The 23,018-nt window shown below is 47.4% G+C and overlaps 1 protein-coding gene across 1 annotated transcript in view; it reads right to left on the reverse strand.

Annotated features, from left to right (window-relative positions):
- Positions 1-15,095, reverse strand: part of PKD1L2 (polycystin 1 like 2) — a 96,211-nt gene extending 81,116 nt beyond the window's left edge. The window contains exons 1-5 of the mRNA XM_045440122.1: positions 14,795-15,095; positions 12,346-12,510; positions 9,961-10,146; positions 6,484-6,594; positions 2,989-3,136 (exon numbers count right to left, since the gene is read on the reverse strand). Coding sequence (XP_045296078.1) covers positions 2,989-3,136; positions 6,484-6,594; positions 9,961-10,146; positions 12,346-12,510; positions 14,795-15,095 — 911 coding nt within the window. The remainder of the gene's footprint in view (positions 1-2,988; positions 3,137-6,483; positions 6,595-9,960; positions 10,147-12,345; positions 12,511-14,794) is intronic.
- Positions 15,096-23,018: the final 7,923 nt, after the last annotated feature.

Below are 23,018 nucleotides of genomic sequence, written 5' to 3' on the forward strand. Positions count from 1 at the left end.
TAACGCGAGGTGCGAGGTGCTCGCAGTTACCTGAGGAGGCCACGCCCCTTCACATCCCTGTTGTCCCTTTCTCTACCTCCATAGCTCCTGCCTGGTTCCCCCGAAAGGCTTCAGTCCTTTATGACCATAACCTTCCACATAATTCCTCTGAGCTTCCCAACATCCTGTGTACATCTAGGTCCCTCTGAATTTTGTTCTGTCTTACGAAATACCGATTTCCAGGGAAGCGGCCCCTCCAGATTCAGCTACGTGTGGAGGCAGCTCTGAATAGACCCCAAAATGATGGCAATCCCCTGATCTGTCGGTAGGTGGCGCTGAGACACCCAACGCTGGACAAGGACAAATTTCACCTTCGCAAATTGGTCCAGGAGGCACACAATAAATTACAGAAACGTATAAAGTTTCCTACAACAAACAGTAAAGCAAAACAGCTTGACATTCAAACGAACACACTACATCGGGAGTGCAAGGCAAGAAGAATCCAAAGGAGAAATCCTTTGACTTCATTATGTTGTTTCTATTTCAGATTGGATTCCCCATTAGCTCATGTTGTTTGTCTGCAGTAGAGATGAAGTGGCCCATTTAGGTCTTAGCTTATCATGACTTAAGCAAAAGTAGGATGCCGTACAAACACATAAAAGCACAGCGACATTCACGCAAGGTATGTGACTTCTGTGAACTTAAAATTCATGCCATTTTTAATATTCTAGATTGAGTGCTGAGGCTGCTATTGCTGATAAGGAAGCATCGGAAATGGATCTCCCAAAGTTAACCAAAATGACAGAAGAAGCTGAGTATTTTGGCCTCACCATCCAGAGTTGACTAATACTAGCATTTTGTCTCATTTGCTCCAATTTGTAGCTACTGTTTGTTTATTACTGGAATGTCTTTGTGTAACTAAAGGTCTTAGCAGGGCTACCGACAGTCGATTTTGACGAATGCCAAATGCAAGTTGTTTAAAATTTGGGGGCCGGGCGATTGTATAGCTTAGCATTTGCTGTTTTTTCATTGCCATGGTAGCAAGCAGGAAGAAACCTGCACAACAAGGTCATGGGTATTTGTATCACTTTTGTAACATTTTGTAACATTTCCCCCAAAGCATCTTCACATGTAATTTCTCATTTTACTCCACGAAACAAGGCAGCCACCAATATTAATGCAACAGGGAAGGGAACGGAAACCCAAGACCAGAAATTGTCTCACCCATGTTAGCAGCAGCTGGGATTAGAACCTTAGCTTCTGGACATGCCATTTTATATGGTGGCACAGCACAATGTCTGAGGCCTCAGAGGACTGTTGAGTGTGAAACTTTCCCTCACTGGGGCAGAATTGGGCCAGGGACAGGGCTGGCCCCTCTTGGTCCCACCCAAGCCAGGGCTTCCAGCAATGCTGAGCATGTGCAGGACTGGGTTCAGAACCTCTAGCTCCCCACAGGGTAGAACTGCAGATGTTTAGGGTTAGGAAAGGGGCTTACGAGCCTCCATTATTTCCCTGGGGATTCATGTTGAACTGAAGACCCCTGTAAGAAGCCCCTAACCCACTGAGGATCTGGAAATTCTGGATCATTCTGGGGGCACCCAGAATGGAGCTTACCCCAGGCCCAGTAGGACTTGGAAATGTTATGAATTGAGTTCAGCTGCCATCAGGCCGGGGAGGTTCTGCTCTCCTAGAGGATGCAGAGTATAATGCCTTCATGCCGTGTAATCTGCCAGGGGCTTGAGGGCCTCAGCTTTTATGCCAGACAGTCCTGGCTTGTGTCACCATGTTGCCACTCACAAGCTGTGTGTCTTGGGCGCTGCCATTATACCTCTCTGAGCCTCAGCTGCTTTGTCCATGAAAACAAAATAACAGTTACCTAGCTCAACACTGTCCAATAGAAATACAGTGTGAGCCACCCATGTGTATGTTCTAAGAGCCACATTGAATAAGTAATACATAAAATTAATTTTAATAATTTATTTTCTTTAACCCAATATATCCAAAATACTTTCGTTTCAACATGTAATCAATATTTAGAAATTAGTGAGGAACTTTACGTCTTTTATGAGAGGTTGGTGAGGGGCGGACGAAATCTTCAAAATCCCACGTGTGTTTTAATTAACAGCATATCTTAAGACCTGTCACATTTCTTTTTTTTTTTTTCAATATATGAAATTTATTGTCAAATTGGTTTCCAAGACCTGTCACATTTCAAGTGCCCAATAGCTCATGTGGCAAGTGGCTGTTCTGCCGGATAGCATAGATCTAGCTGATAGGGTTTGTAGTGAGGATTAAATGAGATTATATGTGAAAGCTGCTTGGCTGGACTGTTATGAATATTGCTACTATTATTGTTTATTATTCTTGCCAACAGAAAACATTCCCACATCCATGCGAGCATCTTTCTCACATCATTACCAACTCCTTGGACAGTGACCCAGGAGAGATTCTACACAGAGCGAAGCCATAAGGACCCAGCTCTTCAAGACTGTTCACGTGGCCTCCGTAGTGAGAAAACCTGTGCATGCCATTTCTGTACGTATGCCCCTTTGTACTGTGCCTCTGCCATTTCTTCCATCAACAGGTGGAGTCTGTTTCTCCACCTGTTGAGCCTAGGTGTGGCCATGGAACTTGCTTTGGCCAATGAGACATTAGAAAATGTGATACAAGTAGAGATTTTAGAAAAGCTTGCACAGTAGGCCTTGTTCTCAGTTGCTGCTAGAAACCCTCTGCCACCATGCCAGTGAGGCTAGACTAGCCTGTTGGGTGATTATTATGCAATACATGCCCCTAGCCAACACTCAGCTGACCACCAGACATATACGTGAGGACTTCTGAGGCCATCCGCCCCCAGCAAGGCTGGCCCAGATAAGCAAAGCCACCTAGCTGACCCAAAGAACCATGAGGAATAATAAATATTATTGTAAGCTACTTAAGTTTGGAGATGTTTTGTTATGCAGCAGAAGCTGACTGATACATCCTGACTCAAGGCTCAGAGATTCCTCTTACCTGGGAGGGTAGTAGGGATCAAAAGTGTGGCCATCTCCTGTACTAATTATACATGAAAGGTTTCCAATGTAGGGAGAGAGGAGCCATGTCAGGGAGATGGTGACATTGTCAAAGGTGAAACTCTCATTGGACACCATCAGCTGTAGGCCTGCAGATCAAAAAAGAAAATGCTATATGCCATCACAAAGCAAAATTGCATGCTTCTGTTTAAAATATACTCTCTTCTATCCACCTGTCCTTTATCTTTAGGTGGGGCTTTTAAAATTTTTATAATTTTATTTTTACTTTTTTTAATGTTTATTTATTTTTGAAAAACAGAGAGAGAGAGAGAGAGGCAGGGGAGGGGAGGGGCAGAGAAAGAGGGAGACACAGAAGCTGAAGCAGGCTCCAGGCTCTGAACAGTCAGTACAGAGCCCGACGTGGGGCTCGAACCCATAAACCATGAGATCATAACCTGAGCCAAAGTTGGACGCTTAAATGACTCAGCCACCCAGGCACCCCTGTTTTTACTTTTTAAAGTTCTTTTAAATTTTATCTTTTGTTCATAGGTAATACATGACCAAGGTACAGAATTTGAAATGTATAAAGGGTATAGAGTGAGAAGAAAGCCTCCCTCCCCTGTCATCCTGCAGTGTCCCCAGAGGCAATCATTGTTACCAGTATCCAGGGTCACCTTCCAGAGATACCTACACATTCTAAGCACATACATACTTTTCTGTTCTTACAAATGGTTCATGCTGTGTTCACTATTTGGCATCTTCCTTTTTTTTTTTTTTTTCACCTAGTATATGTTGGAGATGGTTCTGTATGAACTCAGAAGTGCCTTGTTCTTTTTTTTTTTTTTTTAATTTTTTAACGTTTATTTGTTTTTGAGAGAGATAGAGAGACAGAGCGTGAGCAGGAAAAGGGCAGAGAGAGAGAGGGAGACACAGAATCCGAAGCAGGTTCCAAGCTCTGAGCTGTCAGCACAGAGCCCCATGTGGGCTTGAACCCACGAACTGTGAGATCCTGACCTAAGCTGAAGTCACATACCCAACCAACTGAGCCACCCAGGTGCCCTTGCCTTGTTCTTTTCAATAGCTGCACAATGTACTCCAATTTATTTAACCAGGATTCTATTGATTGTCTAAATGTATCTCATCATGTTTAAAAAGACAAAAAAGCCAAGCACCTTTAGGAAGATCTACTTGGCTAAGGTGGCCAAAGATTCATTGTAAGCCATTTAGTGCACGTTACATTTTACAAAACCTGAGCTTTCAAAACTGTTATGGAGGATGGGGAGGGGCATAGAATTTGCTGAGGCTTCACACAGCCCCCGGCTAATTTGTGCAGCAGAATCTTTCAGTTTCTGAGCACAAACGAAGAAGGAAAAGATAGAAGAAGCTGAATGCACATCAAAAGGACTTTCCAGAGCTAGTCGGAAAGTCTTCGTGGTCCTGATTCATAGCTGCCTGAGGACACGCAGGCAGCAGCGAGGCCTTTCTGGGCACTGTGGCAGGGGTGGGGGGCACGGCAGTGGGGGGACTGCCGGATAGAATCTCTCCCTTTACAAATCACAAACACTGTGATTAGAGCACACCAGTTCACATGGGGGCAGGATATTCGAAATCAAAATTGGGGCAGAAAATTTGGTCCGGGGTCACCAGACCAATACACCCCCTGGCCTAAGCGATGCATTTGTCCAATGACAGCCACACTGCGACTGGCAGATCTCCAACGGGCACCCTTTGTCCATTAGCAAAACCACCAACCGGAAAGCACTGCCAAAACACGTGGCCTCTTCTTCCCAGAAAGTAGAATGAAGACGTCCCACTCCCTCTCACTCCACCCAGGCATCTCCAAGACACTAATGGCGCTGGTAAAACTTGTCCCCTTCTCTCTGTAGTACCCCCCCTTCTACACCCATGGACCCTGCTGTCCTGGATCGTCCCTGGGGACCCCAACATTCCCTGACTCGCTCTTCCCCTTCAGAGCTCCCTGCACCGTCAACTCATGTTCTCAGTGGAAAGTGTGTTGTGACTGATTCCCTGGACGGTGGCAGAACGTTGCCTTAGGGGGAAGCAGAGCTCTCATACACGGTTAGTAGGCGTGCAAATCAGCGCGGCCACTTTGGAGTGTAATTTAGCAGCGTCTCTGAACATTTAAGCTGCACATAACCCTGTGACCCAGCATTCCCTGTACTAGGGACCTCTCCTCTAAACAGAATCCGGCACATGTCAAGATATACGCATGAGAATGAGTGCTGCAGGGTGCACCTAACAACAGAAAATCTGAAGCAGCCTAAATGTCCATCAACAGGGGACTGGTTAAATATATTTTGACATGATCTTATGATGGGATACTATGCAGTCATTAAAAGAATAAGGTAGTGACTTGGAGAGATGTCCAGAATATATTATTAAGTAAAAAAAAAATAAATTGAGTTGTAAACTAATATATTTTAAATGATTATAACTTATGTATATACACTCATACACAGCCATGTCTGAAAACAGTTTAAAAAGCAGGGAAGAGGGGCACCCAGGTGGCCTAGTCAGTTAAACATCCAGCTCTTATCTCGGCTCAGGTCACGATCTCACGTTTCATGAGATCAAGTCCCATGTTGGGCTCTGTGCTGACAGCTCGGAGCCTGCTTGGGATTCTCTCTCCCCCCCCCCCCCACCCCGTCCCCACTCATTCTCTCTCTGTCACTCTCATAAATAAATAAACATTAAAAAAAATAAAGAGCAGGGAAGAACTTACAGTAAACATTTAGCAGTGGTTTCCTTAGGAGGAGTAGGACCGGAGAATTGAAGGGAGGAATTCTTCTTTCTTGATTTATGACAGTTTTATAAATTGTGATTATACATGTTACTTTTAGATCTTTCAAGTTTTTAAAAGTTCATGTGTGATCTAAAATGCAGCCTGCGGGCAGGGCAGGGCGGTGGCCCAGGTCCGTGTGGGGTCAGGGAGTGAGACATCTTTTGGCTTTCTTCTGTCAAGCAATGCTGGCCTTATCTGATGTGTTTGTTGGGCCACTCCAGGAAACTGAACTTCTGGCTTGATGGCTCACTTCTGCAACAGGAGCCTCAGACTCTTTACCCCAAGAGGCTAAGCTGGGTGGGGAGGTCAGGCTGCAGGGCACGAGTGGTGGGTGAGGAAGTCTTTTTTTTTTTTTTTTTTAAATTTTTTTTCAACGTTTATTTATTTTTGGGACAGAGAGAGACAGAGCATGAACGGGGGAGGGGCAGAGAGAGAGGGAGACACAGAATCGGAAACAGGCTCCAGGCTCTGAGCCATCAGCCCAGAGCCTGACGCGGGGCTCGAACTCATGGACCGCGAGATCGTGACCTGGCTGAAGTCGGACGCTTAACCGACTGCGCCACCCAGGCGCCCCTGAGGAAGTCTTAAGTACACAGATCGACGCCCGGGGGTGTCTGCTCCCAGTGCTCCAAGTGGGACTGGACCTGGTGTGGAAATCGGGAATTCCCATGGCTAGGCAAGCTGGGGACTCACCTTCCTGGCACTCGTACTGCACCCACAGGTAGCTGCCCTGGGTGGGGCACGGGTCTCCGAAGTAGGTCCCATCTGCGGCCACCTGGCACACCTGCAGCCCCTGGCACTGGCCTGGGAAGTGCCCGAATCCCAGAAGGAGCAGGAACAGCCGGAAGGACAGAAAGGGACAGGTTCAGACAGAGATGAATGGCCTCTCATTCATTCATTCACCCACCTTCCACCCCACAAATATCTGCTGGTGTCCACTGAAGACCAGGCAGGGGCCGAGGTCCTAGGGATAGAGAGAGAAGTAGGATTCTTTCCCTCAAGCAGCTCAGGGGCCAGCACAGGGGTTCTCAAATCTTAGAAAATGCCAGAATCTTCTGGAAGGCTCTGGAAGATAGAGATTTCCAGGTCCCACCCCCAGTGCTTCTGATTCAGTGGGTGTAGATGTCAGCTTAAGAATTCCCTTAGAATTTCCAGGGGCACCTGGGTGGCTCAGTTGGTTGAGCATCTGACTTCAGCTCAGGTCATGATCTCACAGTTAGTGAGTTCAAGCCCCAAATCGGTCTTACTGCTGTCAATATAGAGCCTGATTCAGATCCTCTGTCCCCCTTTCTCTGCCTGTCCTCTGCTGACTGACACACTCTATCTCTCTCTCTCTCTTTCCTTCCCTCACTCCCTCCCTCTCTCAAAAATGAGTAAACATTTATAAAAAACTGTTTACTTTTCGAACAAGCTCCCAAGTGATGTTGATGCTGCTGGCCCTGGCACCCCACTTTGAGAACCACTGGTCCAGTAGCATCCAATCACATGGCCTGAAGTAGGAACTTTCATCCTGAGAACTGGCAAAGAGGGAAAAGATGAGGAATCCTGTCCAGGTGCCCACAGGAAGGAGAAGTGTGGAGAGCCCAGGCCAGAAACTTCAGGTCACCTGCCGTCTCTCCCTCCTGCGCATGCAGATGAGTTACATGCCTACACAGAAGCCTGGGAGGAGCGACAGGTGGGTGAGGTGCCCCAGGATGTAGGAATGAGTTCCCATTTCCTGCTGGCTGTCAGCCGCATCCGCCCTTAGCTCTAAGAGGCCATTTTCCAGTCCTTGCGTGTGGCCCTCGATTGTTATCTCAGAGCCAGCAATAGGGTATCATTCCTCTGACCTCTCCCAAGAGGATGCAGGGTTCCCCTCCAATTGCTCTCTGGGGTGTGGCTGCAAGGTTTGGAAGCTTGCATCTGGGCCTTTGGGGAAATAGACCACTCAGCCCCCTGCACGCCTCCATGAGGGAGGCACATCTGTCAGCCCATCCAGCCCAGGCCTTTCCCGCTCAGAGGGGCCACAGCCTCAGGAAGGCCAGAGCAACAAGGAGAGTGAGTGGGAGTCACATGGCTGATGTCAGTATTTCCTTCCCCCACACCTGCTCTGGGGGGCCAGGGACAATGCGGGCCAGTTGTGGTGGGGAAAACAGTATTTCCCTCCCCAACACCTGCTCCCAGGGGACCAGGGACAGTGCAGGCCAGACGTGGGGGGAGAAGAGCAAGTCGCTCTCCAGGGAGAGGGAGCATCTTCCCCAAGTCGGGGACAAGGCCGCTTGGCAGGTTCTGAGAATACAGGGCATTTCTCCTGGAATCTTCACAGGGCCTTTGGGTGGAGGCAGAGACCCTCAGGGAATTGCCGAGAGACGTATGTGGGGAGACTCAGCCTGAGGCCCCAGAGCTCCCAGCTTGGGCACAGACTATTGTGTCTTCACTTGGCCAAGAAAGCAACAGACCGTCTGCCTTCCTGGGACCCTGCAGGCCCGACACTAATAACCACAGCAGAGAGGAGGGGAATCCCTACATCCTGGACAATAAAGGTTTCTAAGACCTTTGTGTCCCCCAGGAGGGTGCAGGGAGCCCCTGTAATTTCTGAAACTGAGCCCTTGTCACCAGGCAAATGCAGCTCACAGGCAGATTTAATGTGATTTAGAGAAACAAGGCCATAGAGAAACTCTCCCACATGGACAAGAGATGCCACCACGATCGTGTGTTTCAGCATTATTCACAATAGCCAGGGATTAGGACACAACCCATTCAACTCTCAACAGAGAAAGAGACGAGTTATGCTGTAGTTATACAATAGATGAAACGAACTGGTATGTGTATCACATTGGTAATACAAAATTCAGAGTCACGTCATGTGTAATGAGGAGACATTAAGCAAATATGGAATAATGTCATCAGGATTTAACAACAATGGGTAGGAGGTCTATGGGAATTCACCGAAATATTTTTTTAAGTTTATTTTGAGAGAGCGAGAGCACATGTACACACACACACACACACACACACACACACGTATGTGTGAGTGGGGGAGGGGCAGAGAGAAAGAACGTCAGTCAGGCTTCTCAATGTCTGCCCAGAGCCTAATGCAGGGCTCGAACCCGCGAACCGTGAGATCATGACCTGGGCTGAAACCAAGAGTAGGGTGCTCAACCAACTGAGCTACCCCGGTACCCCAAAATACTTTTATTGTCTATATGTTTGGAGTATTTAGAAATTTTTAAAAATTAAATAAGAAAAAGAAAGCGGGACGCCTGGGTGGCTCAGTCAGTTCAACATCTGATTCTTGATTTCCACTCAGGTCATGATCTCATGATTCATGAGTTTGAGCCTCAAGTCAGGCTCTGCCTTGACAGTGCAGAGCCTGCTGAGGATTCTCTGTCTCCCTCTCTCTCTGCTCATTCGAACACATTCTGTCTCTCTCAAAAATAAAGAAATAAACATTTTTTTTTTAAAGAAAGAAGGTGGAGTGCCTGGGGGCTCAGGTGGTTAAGCATCCAACTTTGGCTCAGGTCATGATGGTTTGTAAGTTTGAGCCCCACATAGGACTCTCTGCTGTCAGTACAGAGCCTGCTTTGGATCCTCTCTTCACCTCTCTCTCTCCCCCTCCCCAGCTCATTCTCACTCTCTCTCTCTCTCTCAAAAATAAAATAAACAGGGGCGCCTGGGTGGCGCAGTCGGTTAAGCGTCCGACTTCAGCCAGGTCACGATCTCGCGGTCCGTGAGTTCGAGCCCCGCGTCGGGCTCTGGGCTGATGGCTCAGAGCCTGGAGCCTGTTTCCGATTCTGTGTCTCCCTCTCTCTCTCTGCCCCTCCCCCGTTCATGCTCTGTCTCTCTCTGTCCCAAAAATAAATAAATGTTGAAAAAAAAATTTTAAAAATAAAATAAACATTAAAAAAAAAAAAGCAAGCAAGCAAGCAAGCAATGTTTCTTGCGACCAAGTGGAGTGGGGAGCAGAATGCCCCCCTGGCCCGCAGGGGAGGGTGTGGCATTGGGTGAGGAGGCGAGCCCTGGCCCCTTTGCTTCCCTGCATGGTGCTGTGGGCAGAGACGGCCCCATTTTCCTAATGTTGGAGGCCCAAGGTCAGATGTGAAGATTTTTCAAGCCTTCCAAAACCTTTGCTAGGCATGGGGCACCATGAGCTGCCTTGCCCCCACAGCCAGAGCTGTCCTTGGGGCCTACCTGCCACTTCGTCCTTGACGCTGAGCCAGCCGCATCCCTCCTCCAGGTCTGAGGGCCGCGCAGCATCCTGGATGCAGTAATGGGGAGTTTGGCGCCCGTAGAAGGCATCCTGGATCTGGATGACCTCCCCTGAGCCACAGTGCATGGTGGCATTGAGGCCGTCACAAGCCAGACTCTGGCCAACGCCTGTGACAAAGGGAAGGCGACACTTAGGGGGGCTCATGGTCACGGTTGGGCAAGTGCCTGGTTGACGGGGAGGGGAAGGGTGTCGGGGGTGAGGGCTGGGGTGGAGGGACCTGGCAGGAGTGAGAAATAGACGGGGGCGGGCGTGGGAGTGGCTCTGGAGCCCGACTGCCTGGACTCAGGTGCCACCAGCCACACACTGGCTGTGTGCTCTGCAAATGCCTTAGCTTCTCTGTGCCCCTCAGCACAGGGGAGTGTCCGTACTGCACCCCCACAGGGTCTTTAAGAGGATTACAGGAGTTTATACATGCAGAGTAAGAGCCGTAAGTGGCAACTTGAGTCTTTTCTGAAAACAATGCCTGGTTCGTCACAGATGCTAAACAAGCACCTGTTGAATGAATGAGTGACTTGAGTGCATCTTCCTACCAATCCTAGAAGCTGAGCAACTATCCTCCCCGGTAGGAACATCAGGCTCGGGGGGGCCGCTGTGCTGAGACACCTTCCCCCACCCCACCTCCTCCAGCCCGGCTTCTGGCATGTGGTCTACATCAGTGAATGTTTGTTGGAAAACAATGACTTGGCTCAGGTGAGCACAGCCAGAAAGGAAACTCTGGATCCAAACTGCAGCCCATCTGCCTGGTGGGAACACCACAGGGTAGAGGATGAGACCAAAAATCTGTGTTAGTTTCCTACAGCTGCTCTCTGTACAAATTACCACCAAATTCATGGCTGAAAACAGTACAAATCTATCATCCTCTAGTTATAAAGGTCACAAGTCCAAAGTGGGTCTTACTGGGCTAGTATCAAGGTGTGGACTTCATTCCTTCTGGCACCTCCAGGGGACAGTCTGCTCCCGAGCCTTTTCCAGAGGAGCTACAGTTGTTGGACTGTGACCCCTTCTTCCATTTCCAAAGCCAGCAGCAGCCAGCATCTGCCAGTCTCTCTCTGACCACAGGCAAACCAGGGTTCAGGTCTTACCATGGTCACTTCCCAGCTGTGTGGTCTTGGGCAAGGAGCTTACCCTTTCTGAGCCCCACTGTTCTTAGCTTTATCATAGGCCTCGCCTCAAACAGCAGAGGTGCTTCTATTATGAATAAACGCACGCAAGTCTGTTCTTGGAAGTGCTGCTTGGTGCGTGTTAGCTGTTCATGATGTGACCTTGTACCAGTGGCTCCAAGGCCCTGGGGCTGACAGATTCTGAGACAGGCTCTTGAGTTGGGGTGCACAAGGGGGCGAGGCACTGGGGAGCTGTGATAAAAAGAGAGGGAAGTTGTATGACCCATAGGTCCCCGAAGCTCCAAGTTTCCAAAATCGGCCAGGCTGCAGAAATGAACCCTACATGGCACCTGTTTAAAACCAGACAGGGGAAATGAGGCAGGGGGCCTGTAAGTGCCCGAATCCAGAATGGGCCCCAGGAGTTGGGGTTCTTCACTGAGGGGCTTGGGGATAGGGAAGGGGCTGAGCCCAGGAAGCCTGGAAGCTTCCCTTAAGCCTGGCTTGAAAGTCAGGGGAACATGGGGTAGCTCAGTTCCAAGACCAGGCCCCTATGCCAGGGTCCCTGCGTGGCAGGCAGGACCCATCATGGGGCCATGGGTCACTCATGCCGGGGCTCTTACACGGAGTCCCTAGGGAGGAGTTCCCAGGGCACAAAGGGGGTCAACCATGGACAGCATCTGGAAAGGACACAAGAACAGAGTGCGGGGACGTTCAGGAGTCAGGGAGGGTGAGCACCGGAGGCTTAGACCCGGCCGGCCAGGGCGGTAGGCGTCAAGGGTGAGTGAGACCAACCTCCTGGGACCATGTCTCCTTTTAGGAAGACTGGAAGGGAGAGTAAGTAGGGCTGGGTATTTGCCCCCAGATGCAGGTGTCTGAGAGGAAAAGAGGGATGCAGGGGAGGCTGGTAGGTAAGTGGACAGGGAGTCGGGGTTGTGAGCTGGGGAGATGAAACAAACACAGACACAGAGACAGGCGGGCATTTAAGGAGACGTGGAGACAGAGAGACCCAGGGACACCTGGAAAGAGAGAGAAACAGAGACACATGGAGGGGCACAAACACAGACACAGAGACAGGCAGGCATTTAAGGAGACGTGGAGAGAGAGAGAGACCCAGGGACACCTGGAAAGAGATAGAGAGAAACAGAGACACATAGAGGGGCACAGAGAGACAAAAGGAGGGAGACCCCACCACAGAGGCCAGCTCACCAAACTCGCAGATGAAGGCAGACGGCTGAGTGCAGTTGTCCGAGGCCACCCACCCAAAGGAAGCGTCTCTCCCGATGTAACCACAGGTGTCGGGGGCAGGAGGGGCCTGCCCTCCGCGCCAGTGGCTGTAGCTCACGTTTGAGGTGTCCAGCCAGGTCCCCAGCCCTGGGATGGGAACACAAGCACCAGGACTTACAAACGCTCCTCCGACCCTTTTTATGCACAGGGCTTGCCTCAGCTCATCTCCTGGTGCTGCAGGAGGTGCCCGGTTAAGACCGACAGGCTGACGGCCTCTCTTTCCCGTGCCAACGAAGGGGCGTTGCTAGCTGTTACCTTTCAACACCCAGATGTAAGAATTCAACCTAGAAACCGGGGCGCCAAGTCAGGGAGCCCAGACAAAATAGTTTCATTAAGGACATGATGCTTCTAGCTCTGTCTTACCATAACCTAGAAAAGGACACAAAAGTGTGCCTCGGGACATTCGAAGGTGTTCCTGAGAGCAGCAGGGGCCCTTGTCAAATATATTTGGGCACGCTCACTTAAAATGGAAATTTTCCTTATGTCCAGAACTCCTCAGCCCCATGAACACACTGATGTGACTCTTATTTATTTATTTTTTTTCAACGTTTACTTATTTTTGGGACAGAGAGAGACAGAGCATGAACGGGGGAGGGGCAGAGAGAGAGGGAGACACAGAATCGGAAACAGGCTCCAGGCTCTGAGCCATCAGCCCAGAGCCTGACGCAGGGCTCGAACTCACGGACCGTGAGATCGTGACCTGGCTGAAGTCGGACGCTTAACCGACTGCGCCACCCAGGCGCCCCACACTGATGTGACTCTTGAAGAAGTGTGTATGTGTGTGTGTGTGTGTGTGTGTGTGTGTGTGTGTGTGTGTAATACAAAGGCATTTCAAGGACACTCGAAATCTAGAAAACACTAAAAGTCAAATATTTAAAGACTCAAAAGTGTATTTATTCATTTTTTAAAATACATATGAATGGTTAAAAATTTTTTAGAGTGAAAAGGGGCATAAAATGAAAACATCACCCCCCTCCCAACCTATGGGTTACTCCCATTACTCTTACGTGTCTTGTGAATTGTTCCAGACTGAGTTTTAGCCCTGTATCAGCATCTATGAGTGCCTGAAATCCACACAAATGCCATCGTACTCCACATGACACTCTGCTTCTTCTTAAATAACATTAAATATTGGGGGTTGTTACATGTCAGCCTATACAGATCTGCCTCATTTTATGTAAAATGAGCCACGTGGTATCCCTTGGTGATTTCAAATAGACACAACTCCTTTAAATGTATAGGAAGTGATGTTCAATATACAGAAATCCACAATTGCTACATCTACAAATCAAGAAACTATTCAATAGATATTGCCTGAAAATGAATTTTAGAATTCAAATCCAGTGGCTATGAGTTTCCTAAAATGAGCGTTCCCAACTGCTCTCTCAGCCTTTCCATCCACTCTGGTATTAAGTGCTTAGCCCAGACCAAGTTACGCATTTCTGAAACCCAGTGGCTTCAACAGGACAATGTGATGTGGCAGGCTGCTGACTCAAGAGAGTCCTCTCGCAGTGTTCTCTTGAGCCAACCATTTTCTCCCCCTGGACTTCATTTTCCCATTCATAAAATATGAGTAGCAATGTATACCTCGCGGGACAGGTGCAAAAATTGACTACAAATGTTCATTTGTCCATTCTCTGCTATGTACAGGCACTGGGAAAAGAAAAGTGGCCAGAATGTGTTTTTTTCCCTCGAGGAGTTCACTGTCTAGGAAGGAAGACAGACACCTAAAAACTTAAAGTCATGCCAAAAGTACCCTCACAGAGGTGTGGACAAGCCCTACAGGTGCATAGAAGACTCAGCAGACCGTGCGGGGGTTGGAGGAAGTTGCCCTCACAGAGTCAAAGGTAAGTAAGGGTTTCTAGGAGGACCATTAAAACGAGACCATCGAATGTGAATGGGGGGTGGTGCCAAGCTGTTAACCTGCTTTACTCTCATAAGAAATGGGGAAAGCCACATGGAGGTGCTTTGAAAATAGCTTAGTAATTATTTCCTGAGACTCTGTTGTCTCATCTGTAAAAGAGAAGCAACAATATCATCTCACTGGTTATTGTAGGGATTCGAGGTGATAACAGGCAAGCGGTACTAAGGATAGTGCTGGGCACTATTCTAGCAAGAACTGAAGAAGCCATAGCTAATATTATTATTAGACACATTCAAACAAATGAACGTTTCCAGAGTGTCCTCTATGTGTCAGATTCCGTGCTAGATACTGTACATGAATCATTTCATTTGATCCCCAAAAGAGGAGGGTGTCCTTACCATGAGAAGTAGGATATACTACATTGTTCCATGCGGTTCCGGATTAAGAAGCAATGGTGAGAATTGCGGCCACCAGCTTCCTGTGAAATACAGCTTCCACAGCACCTACCTTCTGTGGTTCCATTCCGAGCCAAGTTTCCTACAAGTCCAATCCACCATTCCCTGTCCTGGGAGATATGCTTCTGCAGAAACTTCTGGGTGTCCTCATCACGAATAAAGACCAAATGGCCCCCTTGCCCCTCGCACCAGCTCTGGGCACCATAGAAGGTGTGGCTGAGAGGCACAAATTCATAGCAAGAGTCTTTGAAAGCCACTCGGCTCTTTGAGCAAAAGCTGCCATCTTCTGGCTTAGCGATTGCAGCCCTAAACCTCAGAGCAAGCCCCAAGAGGAGCAAGCCCACTGCATTCATCCTTGAACCACCACTGGAGCATCTGGATGGAGGTGGTGCTCAGGTCCTTCTTATACTTGTGGCTCACAGCTGTCTGCCAGAGATCTTTCCTTCTCTCTTTGCATCCAATAATACCTCCTACCTCTTATTTAAGAGACGAAAGGCTCAGGATGAATGTGTCTACATTTTTGCTTTCCCCAGCTCTTTGTTCAATGCCTGTTCCAAATCCAATTAATTTGCAAAACAGTCTTCAAGAGAAACATAAAGCCGCTATCTCACCTGTCTGCTTGTCATTCGATCAACTGTTAGCTTCTGATAAAAATTCCTTGCTATTGGTTTGATGTTATTGCCCTGGAGGGCCACATGTCTCACGAGAAGCCATCAGCATGTGAGAAGTATGTGATAAAAGAAAAATGGCAGGAAAGTGGGAGTGATGAGATGGTCAAGGAACCAAGTAGCACTCATCCGCAATCCTATTGTCCAGAGCGACAGCTGTGCCCACATGATAATCACATTCTCCCCAACGTGGCTTAAATCCTAATGGATATGTCTCCCCCTCTCTGGTTCATCACATTACCACTCATGCCTGTTGGAGAGTACAGATTTCCTACAAAATTGTTTTAGTATCATCATGAAAATAAGCTTTTAAAACCTCAGACCTGCCCATCCTCACCCACTGCCTTAAACCCTCTAGTGGGTGTCCATGGTCTATGGATCGAGTTCAAGCTTCTCAGCTTTGTATACAAGGCTCTGTATGAATTGGCCAGTGACCATATATCCAAACACACTCCCCAAATGTGGGGAAACAGACTCACTCGTTGCATGGGAGTGTAAATTGGTACAACCTCCATTATGGGCAGTTTGGCGATATCTATAAAAGTTTTATTTATTATTTTTTGATATTTTTAAAACTAATCTCTGTAGCCACTGTGGGGCTCTAACTTAAAACCCTGAAATCGAGAGTCACATGCATTACTGATTGAGGCAGCCAGGCATCCCAATATCTCTCAAAATTTTTAAAGTACAAGCTCTATAATGTAGCAGTTCAACTTCTAGGAATTTTCCCTACAAATAAATTCATACATGCACAAAATCTCATACATATAAAGTTATTTATTGCAGAATTTTATAATAAGGAAAAATTGGAAGCAACCTAAATGTCCATTGATAGGAAAGTGGTCAACAAAATGTGGTACATCCTCTATACCCACATACAAAAAATGATCAAATTGTTTATATATAAATTTAGAAGGATATCTAAGATTTTTGCTAATATTAAAAGCAAAGTATGACACATTGTTGAGGGTCCAATCCTATTTTTTTAATTTTTAAAATTTCTTATTTTGAGAGAGAGAGAGAGAGCATGAGCGAGCTCTCTCGCATGTGTGTCAGTAGGGGGAGGAGCAGAGAGAGAGGACAGAGAGAATCCCAAGAAGGCTCTGTGATGTCAGCACAGAACCCAATGTGGGGCTCAATCCCACCAACCATGAGATCATGACCTGAGCCAAAATCAAGAGACGCTTAGTTGACTGAGCCACCCAGGTGCCCCAATGGTCCAATCCTATTTGCACAAAAACATCTATGAAGATTTGTTTGTATGTGTTGAAGGTATCTCATAAAGGACTTAAGAGAGACTGGCAGTAGTGATTGCTTGGGTCAGGGGTTGGGGGAGCTAGGTGAGTGGGAGACAGAGGAAGGAGCAAGACTTTTGTTTCATTGGCCACATTTTTGAAACTTTTCTATCTTGTACCATGTGGTGAATATCTTACCTGTTCAAAAATAATAAATTCTTTTTTAAAAAAAATCTCATGGCAGGGTGCCTGGTGGCTCAGTTGATGGAGCATCTGACTCTTGATTTTGGCTCTGGCCATGATCCCAGGGCGGTGGGATTGAGCTCTGTGTTGGGCGCTCACTCTCTCATGCACGCACACCCTCTGCTCCTCTCCCCCCCCCTCCTACCTCTCTAAAATAAAAACTTTTTTTTTTTTAAATCTCATGGGCCCATCATCCCCCATTAGGTCAAAATCACACACAGCTCTTTCTAACTATCCTGGTTCACTGCTAGCAACCTTGCTTCATACCTCTGTGTGCCTGTGTTCTTCCCTCTGCCAGGAGCCCTTTTCTCTCAGTCCTGCCCTGTCCACCTTTGATACTCTGCCCAAAGGTCAGTTCCTTTGTGGATTTTGTAGAACTTGCCCCACATAATATGCCTCTCTCCTCTGAGTTTCCTTTTTCTTTTTTTGTTGACAAACACTTAAGACACGGTTCACATCCCATACAACCCACCCATTTAAAACTTCCAGGTCAGTGGTTTGTAGTATATCCACAAAGTTGTGCAACCTTCATCATGACCAATTTTAGAAAATTTTCATGACCCCAAAAGGAAACCCTTCACCGGCTGGCATTCACTTCCAGCCCTGCCTCCTGCCAGCTCCTGACAACCACTAATCTCCTTCCCGGCTCTGTGGATTTGCCTACTCTGGATGCTTCATATAAACAGAATCACGTAATATGTGGTCTTTGTGACTGACTCTGTTAGCATAGTGTCTTCAAGGTTCATCCATCTTGTAGCACAGATCATTATTCCACTACTTCATCCCTCCCTTCCTTTTTTGGCACTCAATAAAAGTTTATAGAATAACTGTTCAATCAAGGGTTTTCCATAACTAATATATTCCCCACCTTAGCTCCTTGTTTGCCGAGTAATGTTTGAGTAATGTTTGTTGTTCATGATAACTTTCAAAGTTAACTGAGTTTGACAAAATTACTAAGTTCCATCAGTGGTGGGAAAAATTGTTTTAACTACTAACACCAGAGTTCCTCTTGGGAGCTCTTTCTCTTTGGGGATATATCTATATAGGCCATTTGGGTTGGGACAGGGGAGATGCCAAGGGTATGGTCTATACTGTTAACAATAAAACACAATACTGGATGACGGGTCTGTATAAGAAGTTAGTGATTTGAAACTGGAGAGGGTCGTTTGCAACGTGGTGGGACTCTAGAACCTTCGAAACAGGTATTAGGCAAATAGTTTCTTGCAGCAGAGTGGCCAAAGACTGTAGAGAACCACAGGTGTCTATTATCTGGCTTTAAATTATTCACCTGCTCTGACATAATTCATCTTTTTCCCCCCTCCATTCCCTTCTCCCTCAGTCCTTGGCAAGCACTATTTTCTGTCTGTATGGATTTACAAATTCTGGGCATTTCATATAAATAGAATTGTAAAATACGTGGCCTTTTGTGTCTAGCTTCTTTCACTCAGTATACTGTTTTCAAGGGTCATCCACATTCAGCATGCATTATTAGCTCTTTATTCCTTTTTATAGCTAAATAATGTCCCATGTATAGATACACTACAATTTGCTTATCCAATCATCCATTGATGGACATTTAGGTTGTTTTATTCTATGAGTTTCTTGCAGGAAAGCGATAGTATCTCTTAATCTCTGTCCATCCCATGACCAGCACACAGTAGGACTCAATGAACATTTGCCAGCCTGGTCCCATATTCCACGTCCTTGTGTGTTGGGGGAGGTTGAGAGGCTATGACTGCTGGTTGACCCATGAACGGGACCCAGGCAATCGGAAGATCCTCACCCCTGCCCTGTCCTTGAAATGAGCATTCTGTTTGCCTTCCTGGCTCCCAGAAGCTGTCCCGAGGACACGGCCTTGAGATAGTGATGTGGTGTTGAAATCCTCTGGACAGTATATATGACTGAACCCAGTTAAAGCCCCTATATAAACTTTTAAGACTTGGCCAGCGAGTACAGAGATCTACTTGTCTTGTAGCACCCAAGACAAGGCTTGTGTGTTAAGTTCTCTTGCTTATTAAACCTGCCACCTACCAATCTGGGGTGATCTGCTTTTTCTTCGGTCTCTCCCTGCTCTATGTGTCCAGAGGCCAGTTTTCAAACCAACACTGGGACTGACCCATGGCCCCTGTTGCTTTCTGCAGAAGCCCTTCCAAGCCCTCTGGAGTAGCCCTGCCAGACAGAGCCCAGGGTAGGACTCGATGTCATTGCTGAGTCACTGGTGGGAGCACAGAGAATACTGGTCTCTTATCTCTGGGGGCCAAGCTTCTAATGACTTCTATTAGAAAACTATGTGGAAGCCCTCATGCAGTGATAATGTATCTCCTGGGTAAAGGCTTAATTTATGTCCCTCATGGAACATGCTTGGAGACATTTGATAATGAATGCAAATGTGCAGGCTGAATTCTACTTTTGCAGTCTTTATGTTCTGATGGATTGCAGACTCCTGGGCACAGAATTCATCTTGGTGATGTCAGCTCCCAATGTGGCTTAAACTAATCTGTGTACGTGACGAAAGGAATCAGGACATGGCTGGACCCGTGCGAGTCTGTTTCCAGTGATCTGATCCAGCTGCCTAAGCCTCTAAACCCTGATTTTAGGGACCAGCAAATGAAAACAGAGAGCAAATTTGGTTTAAATGAGGCCTTGAGTCCATGAAAAGAACCATAAAGATTTTCACACCCTGTGGCTCAGTCACCCCAATCCTGGGAATGGATCTCTTTTAGTTGGGTTCCTCCAGAAGCTAACTGAGCCAAGAATTCAAGAGAAACAATTTGTTTGGGAAGGCATGCAGGAAACAGGGGCAGGGGAGGGGGGGACTACATTGCTTTATATGAATTGGTATTTTTATTGGTCATAAATTGAATTGAATCTTTGCCCTCCATTCAACTAAAAAGACAACATAGCAAAAGAATTCTCATGATTCCCTCACCCCAAAGCATTTTCATTCTTTGCGGTTCCTTGAAATGCTTCTTGCTTTGGAGATAGATGTTTACCCAGACACAACCATAGCGTGCATGTAATTAGTTCGTATTACAGTTTCCCCCTTAACTTTAGATGGTAGGCCTTTTCCATGATGTTAAAGGGCTTTGGGATTGGCATGGTGAGGGCTGGGCTTCCTTTCCCCGAATGGATATTTACTAAACCATTCCCACAGTGCTAGATACTTTGTGTGGTTTTTGTCATCTCTTTGTTATGTGTTCAGTTTTGCAATTCAGTCAACACTGCTATGAACATCTTCTTGCACTTGCCATTTAGCCTGAGCGGACTTATCTCTCAAGGGTTGCAGCAGACATTGTCAAGGGCCCATCTTAACCACTCACACTTACCACGTAAGGCTTCTAAATACGAGCACCTGTAACTCCTTGCCTTTCCCTGCACATAAGAGACAGGATGGAAGTGCCTGGCAGTTTGTGCCTCTTGGGAGAAACTGTCACCCTTGATTGGCCAGGATTGGTGGGTCCATCGCCCAGATCCCTCAAGATGACTCTAAAGAACGCTCACAGCATCTCACAGCCCAGTAGTCAGGCTGAGCTGCTGTTGGCCATGATGTAACAGCCTTGATAATGCACTGTCAACATCTTCCCTCCCTGTTCCACTTCCCCATGCCCTTGCTGGCATTTCCTGGATTTGCCTCCCAAATAAACCACTGACACTTGAATCCTTGTCTCGGGGTGTGCTTCTGGGAGAGCCCAACCTTAGACAGGTCTCTTCCCAAGACTGGGAAGCCCGGGCCCACAGGGTGCAAAGATCTTCATGATTCTTGCTTATGGACTCAGTGCCTATTGAAACCAGAGCAATTATATTGGTTTTTTGTGTCGCTGATCCCCCTTGAAGACTCAGATGGCCAGAGGAAATCCTGAGAAACACACTCACACAGCTGAGCTGTATCTTGCATACTTCCCTGATTATTTCAGTTCTGTGCCTGGGGACCATCTCTGAGCAACTAATAATGACCTCAGTCGTTGGGATGGTGGGTGGTATTCTCTTGGTTTTGTAGACGTGTATGTAGATGGGTCCTCCGTGTTATTCTCAAATGCTAAGTTGTTGGTTTCTCCAGGGTGGCTGGTGACCTGGATCTTGAAAGATTAGCCAGGAAGAAAGGGGTGGGGGTGGAGGTAGGGGTGGGGAGAGCTGGTAGAAGGGGCGTCTCAGGGAGGGGCCTTATAATACTAAATCCTTGTCAGTGCCCCCAGACTCAGCATAAACTACAACCCCCAGCGTTATCCCCCCTCCTGGGTCTGCCCTAGCCCGTCACACCAGCCTTGCATGTGCTGTTTCTTCACAAAAGTGCCTCTTCTTATACGCTTGCCTGAACACCTGTATCCTTTTTTCAAGAATAGCTTCTCTGAAGCTGCCTCACAGTCTCCAGGAATTAAATGCTGTGTCTTCTACATAGGAGTTTAATCTGCTTCCACATTAGTACTGTTTAGGAGTATTTAGCCCTAAAAAAAAAAGAGAGAGAGAGAGAGAGAGCAAGAGAGAATGAGAGAGAAACTATGAGAACCTAGCTGTAAAATTAAGTCCATTGATAGCCTTTTAAATTTCTATTTTTATTTCCTTAAGGTTTGTTTGTTTTTTTGTTTATTTAGAGAGAGAGAGAACATGAGCTTGGGACGGAGGGAGAGGGAGAATCCCAAGCAAGCTTCACGCTGTCAGCACAGAGTCAGACGTGGGGCTGGAACTCATGAACCATGACATCATGACCTGAGCCGAAACCAAGAGTTGGATGCCTAACCAGCTGAGCCATCCAAGCATCCCAAAGCCACAAACATGCGAACAGGTACTTGAACCCTGGACCCTCAGAGTAAAAGTCTGATGCTCTACTGACTGAGCTATCCAGGCTTAAATTTCTACTTTTAAATTGCTTTTGCTGAATGGCTCTTGTGGGTTCATTTGCATTTTCCAAAAAGACATGTTGAAGTCCTACCCCTTGGTGCTTGAGGATGTGCCTTCTTCGTGGAAATAGGGCCTTTGCAGATCTAATCAAGATGAGGGCATGCTGGGGTTAAGGTGGGTCCAGACCCAGTGACTGATGTCCTTATAAAAAGGCAAGCTGAACACAGAGACACAGAGGGAGACGTCCATGTGACAACAGGAGCCTGGAGCCAGGGAACATCAAGGCTTGCTGGTAACCACCAGAAGTTAGAAAAAGCGAGGAGGGGTTTTCCCTAGAGACTTCAGAAGGCTCCTGGCTCTGCAGACACTCTGATTTCTGACTTCTGACCTCCAGAACTGTGTAAGCCACCAAGGTTGTGGTATTTTTGTCAGGGCAGCCTTAGCAAGTCAATACAATGATGACGTAGCACAATGAGGCTGTGTGTCATTCATTCATTCATTCATTCATTCAATAACTATCTGTTGAGCACCTCCTACATGCCAGGCACCGTGCTAAACTCTGGATTTGGAACAGGAGAGTGACAATATCAGGCTTGCATTTCAGCCAGGTCACCTAGTGGCAGCAGGGAAGGTAGCTTGTGGCAGGGAGGCCGTGAGGAGGCTGCTCCCAAGAGGTGAGCGATAGTGAGGAGGGTGGCTGGGGAGGTGGGGCTGGAGGAAAAAGGAACAATCTGAAAGATTATTTAGGAAGCAGAAACATCAGGACCACAGTCCAGACTCTAACCCGGTGGTTGTTGTTTAAATTGAATTTTTGTGAAGCCTCACTGACCAGGCTCTGAGTGCAACACGGTGGAAAATTAAAGTGTTCCTGCTCTGGCGTTAGAAGGCACTCCCCTTTCTCCCAGTAGTGCCCACTGCATTTCACTCTGTCCCTTCTACCTCCCAAGCGTGGCATTATTATTATAATAATTATTACTTGCCTTCCTTCCTTCCTTGTTAGGCTGGCAGTTCATGGAGTCCTGGAGTTATGACTTCCCGTCTTTCTGTCTCTAATACCCAACAGGACGCTAGTCTCTGGCCTCTTGTAGGACTCAGTGGAATTAATGAACCCTCCTCAGTGTTAATGGGGTAATTTGTGGTCTTCGGTTTCAGCGGTGAAGTGTGCCCTCCAGGAATCCTAGCACGGTTCTCCCTCCACTCCCTGCATCCTGCTTCCGGAACGGGCCGTGGAGAGCGTGGTGTTCTGGATCTCACCACTGTCTCCCTTGGGGAGGCAGCTGCCCCCGGTGCTGAG

Source organism: Leopardus geoffroyi, chromosome E2 (genome assembly GCF_018350155.1).
Source record: "Leopardus geoffroyi isolate Oge1 chromosome E2, O.geoffroyi_Oge1_pat1.0, whole genome shotgun sequence".
NCBI classification, from domain to species: Eukaryota; Metazoa; Chordata; class Mammalia; order Carnivora; family Felidae; genus Leopardus; species Leopardus geoffroyi.